Source organism: Procambarus clarkii, chromosome 20 (genome assembly GCF_040958095.1).
Source record: "Procambarus clarkii isolate CNS0578487 chromosome 20, FALCON_Pclarkii_2.0, whole genome shotgun sequence".
Classification (NCBI taxonomy): domain Eukaryota; kingdom Metazoa; phylum Arthropoda; class Malacostraca; order Decapoda; family Cambaridae; genus Procambarus; species Procambarus clarkii.
Window position 1 is genome coordinate 44,761,733 of NC_091169.1, and position 10,191 is coordinate 44,771,923.

The 10,191-nt window shown below is 51.3% G+C and overlaps 1 protein-coding gene across 1 annotated transcript in view; it reads left to right on the forward strand.

The window, feature by feature from the left end:
* Nucleotides 1-10,166, forward strand: part of LOC123755545 (frizzled-8) — a 61,308-nt gene extending 51,142 nt beyond the window's left edge. The window contains exons 8-10 of the mRNA XM_045738310.2: nt 1,789-1,915; nt 5,995-6,150; nt 9,406-10,166. Coding sequence (XP_045594266.1) covers nt 1,789-1,915; nt 5,995-6,150; nt 9,406-9,539 — 417 coding nt within the window. The 3' untranslated portion in view covers nt 9,540-10,166. The remainder of the gene's footprint in view (nt 1-1,788; nt 1,916-5,994; nt 6,151-9,405) is intronic.
* The last annotated feature ends 25 nt before the right edge of the window (nt 10,167-10,191 follow it).

Sequence of the window (10,191 nt, forward strand, 5' to 3'; positions counted from 1 at the left end):
GGCACAGAACACACATCTAGCCACAGTTAAAGCCAATTTACTCATGTCTTTCTGTTTGACTAGTAGTCTAGGTGACTGTCTTGGTGGCACAGTTTATATGGCTGTTCACCTGCATGTCTTCTTACCTGTGGGTGGCAAGTTTCATGTCTAATGCCTGACTGGTCAAAATATTTATTGACTACGTTCCCTACGTTGTAAGAAACACAGGATTGACTCCAGACGTCCTGTGGAGTCTGTGGAATCCCAGGTCGTATAACTTATGCCATGTCATGGTGCAGGGGGGTAAGGTGCGCAGCTTTGAAGCACCCGGGGGTTCGAATCCCCCCTGTTCCTTACCTTGAGGTTACCTTGAGGTGCTTCCGGGGCTTAGCGTCCCCGCGGCCCGGTCGTCGACCAGGCCTCCTGGTTGCCGGACTGATCAACCAGGCTGTTGGACGCGGCTGCTCTCAGCCTGACGTATGAGTCACAGCCTGGTTGATCAGGTATCAACTTGCTCCAATTGATTTTCTCGTTGATCTGTAACGTTAGTATATTTTCCTTGTGAATTTTAACAATGTTTCTTGATGTATCAATTACATAAAAATACTTCAAAAATTATTATATTACTAAGAGCCAGGATGAATGGATTTTATCAAGCCAATCCCCTAAATTATGATTTTTAGGTAAAATAGAATCATCATATTGTTCATAAAGTTAAAAAAGATAATTCATTCAGATGGTCACAAATCTCTTGTTTACCTGATGTGTTATTTAACAAATGAGGCCCAAGTTTGTTTAATAATCCCCTGGAAGCTGCTTAACGCCAGAGGAAAAGAGAGATTAGGGTCTATAATGGATGCTGCGGCATCACCCACAGGTCATCAACATGGGAGACATGCTCTTTGTCATCTCCCTAGTGCTGTGTTACCAGTGATGCTGTGACTGGCCACTGTGAGATATATCCCCAGTGATGCTGTGACTGGCCACTGTGAGATATATCTCCAGTGATGCTGTGACTGGCCACTGTGAGATATATCCCCAGTGATGCTGTGACTGGCCACTGTGAGATATATCCCCAGTGATGCTGTGACTGGCCACTGTGAGCTATATCTCCAGTGATGCTGTGACTGGCCACTGTGAGATATATCCCCAGTGATGCTGTGACTGGCCACTGTGAGATATATCCCCAGTGATGCTGTGACTGGCCACTGTGAGATATATCTCCAGTGATGCTGTGACTGGCCACTGTGGGATATATCCCCAGTGATGCTGTGACTGGTCACTGTGAGATATATCCCCAGTGATGCTGTGACTGGCCACTGTGGGATATATCCCCAGTGATGCTGTGACTGCCCACTGTGAGATATATCCCCAGTGATGCTGTGACTGGCCACTGTGAGATATATCTCCAGTGATGCTGTGACTGCCCACTGTGAGATATATCCCCAGTGATGCTGTGACTGCCCACTGTGAGATATATCCCCAGTGATGCTGTGACTGGCCACTGTGAGATATATCTCCAGTGATGCTGGAGACCCTTAGCACCTTTCTCTTAGCTGAACTTGATCAGGGTGGTTCCCTGTACTTAAGACCAACTTAGCCATCAAGGAACGTATTCCTACAAGACATTTCACAATCGTTATGTATTTCAGTGATACTAATAAACCTGGTCGGTACGTGAATACAACTTGACTCAAAATACATTATAAGTAGAGTCATGTAGGACTACCCATCACCATGTTGTGTGGTGCCATGCCAGCCACACATCACCATCCCCAGGGTGACGGGTGCACACCATCTCTCCCACAGATCCTGGGAGGTCAGTGCACGTCAAACAACCAGTGCACAGCCGTGACGCCAAACTCCGTGTGCAGCGACTCCTTGTGCACCTGTCTACCTCCCCTCACCAGCTACCTCAACCTGGCCTGCATTCACGGTGAGACCTCCACGGACACACGCGCACGTGCACACAAACACATGCACACAAGCACACGCACGCACACACACATGCGAGTCACTGTGAGGGGTGAGGTCTCAGATTGGCGAGACGTCGCCAGTGGAGTCCCGCAGGAGTCAGTCCTTGGATCTATACTGTTTCTGATATATGTAATTGATCTCCCAGAGGGAATAGAATCGTTCCTCTCATTGTTTGCTGATGATACAAAAATTATGAGGAGGATTAAGACAGGATGATAGTAGGAGGCTACAAGATGACCTAGACAGACTGACTGAATGGTCCAACAAATGGCTACTAAAGTTCAACCCAAGTAGATGTAAGGTAATGAAACTAGGCGGAGGAAATAGCAGGCCAGACACAGGATATCGAAAGGGAGATGAAGTCCTTCATGAAACAGAGATTAAGATCTAGGAGTTGATATCACGCCAAACCTGTCTCCTGAAGCCCATATCAAAAGATAAACTTCGGCGGCGTATGCGAGGCTGGTTATCATCAGAACTGCCTTCAGGAACCTTTGTAAGGAATCCTTCAGAACTTTGTATACCACGTATGTAAGACCAATCCTGGAGTATGCGGCCCCAGCATGGAGCCCGTACCTTGTCACAAGGTACGGGCTCCATGGTAAGGAATGGAGCACAAGATGAAGCTGGAAAAGTGTATAGGTATGCCACTTGGCTAGTCCCAGAACCAAGAGGCATGAGTTACGAGGAAAGAGTGAGTAAGGTAGTAGTGATAAGTGAGTCACCTCACCACATACAAAATTCTCAGGGGGAATTGACATGGTGGACAAGGATGGATTATTTAACACGAGTGGGACGCGAACACGGGGACACAGGTGGAAGCTGAGTGCCCAAATGAACCACAGGGACGTTAGAAAGAATTTTTTCAGTGTCAGAGAAGGTAGTAAATGGAATGCACTAGGAAGTGATGTGGTGGAGGCTGACTCCATACACAGTTTCAAATGTAGATATGATAGAGCCCAATAGGCCCAGGAACCTGTACACCAGTTGACTGACGGTTGAGAGGCGGGACCAAAGAGCCAGAGCTCAACCCCCGCAAGCACAACTAGTTAAGTACAACTAGGTGAGTACACACACACACACACCGCACACTCACACACACACACACACACACACACACACACACACACACACACACACACACACACACACACACATTTTGTGTGTGAATTTATAGAACCCAATAGGCTCAGGAATCTGTACACCTGTTGATTGACGGTTGAGAGGCGGGACCAAAGAGCCAGAGCTCAACCCCCGCAAACACAACTAGGTGAGTACACACACACACACACACACACACACACACACACACACACACACACACACACACACAAACACACACACATCTACATAAATGATCTACCAGATGGAATACAGAATTATATGAACATGTTTGCTGATGATGCTAAGATAATAGGAAGGATAAGAGACTTGAATGATTGTCATGCCCTTCAAGATGACCTGGACAAAATAAGTATATGGAGCACCACTTAGCAAATGGAATTTAATGTTAATAAATGTCATGTTATGGAATGTGGAATAGGAGAACATAGACCCCACACAACCTATATATTATGTGAGAAATCTTTAAAGAGTTCTGATAAAGAAAGAGATCTAGGGGTGGTTTTAAATAGAAAACTATCACCTGAGGACCACATAAAGAACGTTCTACGAGGGGCCTATGCCACGCTTTCTAACTTCAGAATTGCTTTTAAATACATGTATGGCGATATACTAAAGAAATTGTTCACAACTTTTGTTAAGCCAAAGCTGGAATATGCAGCGGTTGAGTGGTGCCCATATCTTAAGAAGCACATCAACAAACTGGAAAAGGTGCAAAGACATGGCATTAAGTAGCTTCCAGAACTGAAGGGCAAGAGCTACGAGGAGAGGATAGAGGCATTAAATATCCCAAAACTAGAAGACAAGAAAAAGAGGTGATATGATCACTGCATACAAAATTGTAACAGGAATTGATAAAATCGATAGGGAAGATTTCCTGAGGCCTGGAACTTTCAAGAACAAGAGGTCATAGATATAAACTAGCTAACAAAGACGCCGAAGAAATATAAGAAAAATCACTTTCGCAAACAGAGTGGTAGACGGTTGGAACAAGGTGAGAGAGTGGTGGAGGCCAAGACCGTCAGTAGTTTCAAAGCGTTATATGACAAAGAGTGCTGGGAAGACGGGACACCACGAGCGTAGATCTCATCCTGTAACTACACTTAGGTAATTACACACACGCACGCACATACACACACCTCTGAACTTCTCCTATACCCTCTCTTTCTCTAACAACAACTTCAGTCATTAATCCCACTCAAACCATCTTAACACACAATGAATCGATTCCCAGCCAAATAAACAATTTCACACACAGTTTTGCACACCAACTGACTAAACAGAATACTTTCGTCTTTAAATGATCAATTACGTTCAATACTTTGTATAGAATTGGAATGCAAGTCTTTAGTATGATTAAATTTGCATAACTTGTATTTGTATAGGCGAGGGTGTATATATATACAAGCTGTATAGTCGGTGGGAGAAAGAGACAGTCTTCACCTTTTATAATTAGACCGGGAACCCAATATATAATACAGGAATAATACAGGTTCCAGTACAGCTTCCTGCCCACCTCCCCCCCCCCCATAGCCAGCGTGGTGGGGGCCCACACTCACCCCACCTCCCTCCCCCACAGCCAGCGTGCTGGGGGCCCACGCTCACCCCACCTCCCTCCCCCACAGCCAGCGTGGTGGGGACCCACACTCACCCCACATCCCTCCCCCACAGCCAGCGTGGTGGGGGCCCACACTCACCCCACCTCCCTCCCCCACAGCCAGCGTGGTGGGGGCCCACACTCACCCCACCTCCCTCCCCCACAGCCAGCGTGGTGGGGGCCCACACTCACCCCACATCCCTCCCCCACAGCCAGCGTGGTGGGGGCCCACACTCACCCCACCTCCCTCCCCCACAGCCAGCGTGGTGGGGGCCCACACTCACCCCACCTTCCTCCCCCACAGCCAGCGTGGTGGGGGCCCACACTCACCCCACCTCCCTCCCCCAAAGCCAGCGTGGTGGGGGCCCACACTCACCCCACCTTCCCACCCCACAGCCAGCGTGGTGGGGGCCCACACTCACCCCACCTTCCTCCCCCACAGCCAGCGTGGTGGGGGCCCACACTCACCCCACCTCCCTCCCCCACAGCCAGCGTGGTGGGGGCCCACACTCACCCCACATCCCTCCCCCACAGCCAGCGTGGTGGGGGCCCACACTCACCCCACCTCCCTCCCCCACAGCCAGCGTGGTGGGGGCCCACACTCACCCCACCTTCCTCCCCCACAGCCAGCGTGGTGGGGGCCCACACTCACCCCACCTCCCTCCCCCACAGCCAGCGTGGTGGGGGCCCACACTCACCCCACCTTCCCCCCCCCCCACAGCCAGCGTGGTGGGGGCCCACACTCACCCCACCTTCCTCCCCCACAGCCAGCGTGGTGGGGGCCCACACTCACCCCACCTCCCTCCCCCACAGCCAGCGTGGTGGGGGCCCACACTCACCCCACCTCCCTCCCCCACAGCCAGCGTGGTGGGCGCCCACACTCACCTCACCTCCCTCCCCCACAGCCAGCGTGGTGGGGGCCCACACTCACCCCACCTCCCTCCCCCACAGCCAGCGTGGTGGGCGCCCACACTCACCTCACCTCCCTCCCCCACAGCCAGCGTGGTGGGGGCCCACACTCACCCCACCTCCCTCCCCCACAGCCAGCGTGGTGGGGGCCCACACTCACCCCACCTCCCTCCCCCACAGCCAGCGTGGTGGGGGCCCACACTCACCCCACCTCCCTCCCCCACAGCCAGCGTGGTGGGGGCCCACACTCACCCCACCTTCCTCCCCCACAGCCAGCGTGGTGGGGGCCCACACTCACCCCACCTCCCTCCCCCACAGCCAGCGTGGTGGGGGCCCACACTCACCCCACCTCCCTCCCCCACAGCCAGCGTGCTGGGGGCCCACACTCACCCCACCTCCCTCCCCCACAGCCAGCGTGGTGGGGGCCATGTGCTACAACAACGCACAGTGCCGGGCAGTGAACAAGTTCAGCTTCTGTAAGTTCGTCGTGTCCGAGGTGGTGGGCGCGTGCACCTGTGACCCTGACCAGTTCATCGATGCCCAGGGCCGCTGCGTGCCCAGGCTAGGTGAGTTGACCCCAGTTGACCCCAGTTTACACAAGTTGACCCCAGTTTACACCAGTTGACCCCAGTTTACACCAGTTGACCCCTGTTTACACCAGTTGACCCCAGTTTACACCAGTTGATCCCAGTTTACACCAGTTGACCCCAGTTTACACCAGTTTACACCAGTTGACCCCTGTTTACACCAGTTGACCCCAGTTTACACCAGTTGATCCCAGTTTACACCAGTTGATCCCAGTTTACACCAGTTGATCCCAGTTTACACCAGTTGACCCCAGTTTACACCAGTTGACCCAAGTTTACACCAGTTGACCCCAGTTTACACCGGTTGACCCCAGTTTACACCAGTTGACCCCAGTTTACACCAATTGACCCCAGTTTACACCAGTTGACCCCAGTTTACGCCAGTTGACCCCAGTTTACGCCAGTTGACCTCTGTTTACGCCAGTTGACCTCTGTTTACACCAGTTTACACCAGTTGACCCCAGTTTACACCCGTTGACCCCTGTTTACACAAGTTTACACCAGTTGACCCCAGTTTACACCAGTTGACCCCTGTTTACACCAGTTGACCCTAGTTTACACCAGTTGACCCCAGTTTACGCCAGTTGACCCCAGTTTACACCAGTTGACTCCAGTTTACACCAGTTGACTCCAGTTTACACCAGTTGACCCCAGTTTACACCAGTTGACCCCAGTTTACACCAGTTGACCCCTGTTTACAAAGTTTACACCAGTTGACCCCAGTTTACGCCAGTTGACCCCAGTTTACGCCAGTTGACCCCAGTTTACGCCAGTTGACCCCAGCTTACGCCAGTTGACCCCAGTTTACGCCAGTTGACCCCAGTTTACGCCAGTTGACCCCAGTTTACGCCATTTGACCCCAGTTTACGCCAGTTGACCCCAGTTTACGCCAGTTGACCCCAGTTGACCCCAGTTTACACCAGTTGACCCCAGTTTACGCCAGTTGACCCCAGTTTATGCCAGTTGACCCCAGTTTACGCCAGTTGACCCCAGTTTACGCCAGTTGACCCCAGTTTACGCCAGTTGACCCCAGTTTACGCCAGTTGACCCCAGTTTACGCCAGTTGACCCCAGTTTACACCAGTTGACCCCAGTTTACACCCGTTGACCCCAGTTTACGCCATTTGACCCCAATTTACGCCAGTTGACCCCAGTTTACACCAGCTGACCCCAGTTTACGCCAGTTGACCCCAGTTTACACCAGTTGACCCCAGTTTACACCAGTTGACCCCAGTTTACGCCAGTTTACACCAGATGACCCCAATTTACATCAGTTGACCCCAGTTTACACTAATTGACCCCAGTTTACACCAGTTGACCCCAGTTTACACCAGTTTACGCCAGTTGACCCCAGTTTACGCCAGTTGACCCCAGTTTACGCCAGTTGACCCCAGTTTACGCCAGTTGACCCCAGTTTACACCAGTTTACGCCAGTTGACCCCAGTTTACACCAGTTTACGCCAGTTGACCCCAGTTTACGCCAGTTGACCCCAGTTTACACCAGTTGACCCGTTTACACCAGGAGCACCATCTCTAGTCAACTCAGTTGGGGATAGTAAGCCTACACTGACAAAAATGCCCAAGGTGGACCCAAGGTGGCCCAAGGTGGCCCAAGGTGGCCCACGGTGGCCCACGGTGGCCCACGGTGGCCCAAGGTGGCCCAAGGTGGCCCAAGGCTCTTTTCATTAGATGGGAAACGTAAATTTCCAGTGTCTCGTCCACCATCATGATTGCATCCGGGCTACGATTGTTTACGGCCTAAGATTGCTTATTTAGACCTTGGATGGTCTACCTTGGTCTAGGATTCTTTATATAGGCTTATAATGGCTTATATAGGCAAAGAATTGCTCGTATAGGCACATAATTGTTCATGCAAGCCGAGGATATTGTAGGTCGTGGATTGCTTATTTTAGCCTCGGGCAGTTACAATAGGTTAGGTTCCTGATTAATGCATTTCAGTTTTTGCTATAACCTGCATAATTACAATAGTTTAAAACGTGTTTTTTGACCTATAACTGTTACTATTTTGCACATAATCTAAACAGTAGCTATAGATACTATCAGGTTTAGGGAACGGGTTGCAGAAATTGGATATGGGCCAGGTAATTTGATCAACACATTATACACGACTCGTATTGCAGAAATTGGATACAGGAGGCCTAAAGTTCCCGTGACTGGTGATGCTGAGCGCAGCTGTAAAATGATTTATGATAATGCTATACAACAGGGATCACATTGCAAAGCAAAGCGAAAATATTACTGATTCTGGTGTAGAGTTCGGGGGGGGGGGGTGAGAAGGGGGGAGGGAAGAGGTGCCCCCCCCACCTCTACTATCCCCCTCACACCCCTGTTCACCCCCACCTCCAGTTATCCTTTATCCCACTTCCCATTTCACATGACTTGTTTCTACCCTGTCTTAATCATTTTCTTAAGAGAGTTATCTTCTTAGCTACTTCCTTCTGCGGGACCTTTCTCACGCTCTCCTCTTATTCTTGATGATAAGATTCTTTGTTTCATGTTTTGTTTTGTGTGTTTCATATATATATATATATATATATATATATATATATATATATATATATATATATATATATATATATATATATATATATATATATATATATATATGGTTTTGTGTATAGTTAGTCCTAGGTCAGATTGATGCTTTGCTTACGTGGGTAATTATATATATTTACATCACGCTCTGTAAACCTAATTAGCCTAATTACCAATGAGCCATAAATGGCTAACTTGTGTACAAACCATAACAATATTCAATTGTATTTGAGATAAAACACAAATTATTAAATGTTTTATGAAACAAAAAAAATATAAGACGATTTTGAGATGATGCCTTTTTATACTCCATTATGTGATAAGAATTAACATAGGTCTTTGGGGTGGTTAGACGCCTATGATAGTTCCCTATGGACTTGTTGCCTGAGGCAGGTCTAGGGAGTCACACTGCAAAGCATAGTAACACGTCAAGTGGTACTTCTTCTCCTTCCACTTGTGGGGAAATGCAAGACTGCTTCGGTTGTCTCCGGTCGTTAAGGAAGACACCTTAATGTGTGTCTCACAAGAGAGACACATTAAGGTGTCACCAGGAGACAATACCAATATCCCAGGGAGGCGAGGAGCTCGTAGCCGAGTCCTCTGGTGGAGTCGTTAACTAGTTTTCTCCCGCAGGTGGGACGGTGACAAACGAGGTGTGACCGGGTGTCTCCTGTTGCAGGTGGGCGGTGTAACAAGGGCGACTGTCCCAGACAACTGGGCGCGGCTTCCTGTCAGCGGGGTCGAGACGCCGTTCTTAAGTGCTTCTGCAGGAAAAAGGCCGTGCAGCGGCGGGGCGTGTGTGTGTTACCCTAGCTGGTTCCCGCCGGTGCTGGCGGCCCTCGCTGGCTCCTGCTGGTGCTGGCGGCCCTCGCTGGCTCCTGCTGGTGCTGGCGGCCCTCGCTGGCTCCTGCTGGTGCTGGCGGCCCTCGCTGGCTCCCGCTGGTGCTGGCGGCCCTATCTGGCTCCCGCTGGTGCTTGTTACCCTAGCTGGCTCCCGCTGGTGCTTGTTACCCTAGCTGGCTCCCGCTGGTGCTTGTTACCCTAGCTGGCTCCCGCTGGTGCTTGCGGCCCTCGCTGGCTCCCGCTGGTGCTTGCGGCCCTAGCTGGCTCCCGCTGGTGCTTGCGGCCCTCGCTGGCTCCCGCTGGTGCTTGCGGCCCTCGCTGGCTCCCGCTGGTGCTTGTTACCCTAGCTGGCTCCCGCTGGTGCTTGCGGCCCTCGCTGGCTCCCGCTGGTGCTTGTTACCCTAGCTGGCTCCCGCTGGTGCTTGCGGCCCTCGCTGGCTCCCGCTGGTGCTGGCGGCCCTATCTGGCTCCCGCTGGTGCTTGTTACCCTAGCTGGCTCCCGCTGGTGCTTGCGGCCCTCGCTGGCTCCCGCCGGTGCTTGCGGCCCTAGCTGGCTCCCGCTGGTGCTTGCGGCCCTCGCTGGCTCCCGCTGGTGCTGGCGGCCCTAGCTGGCTCCCGCTGG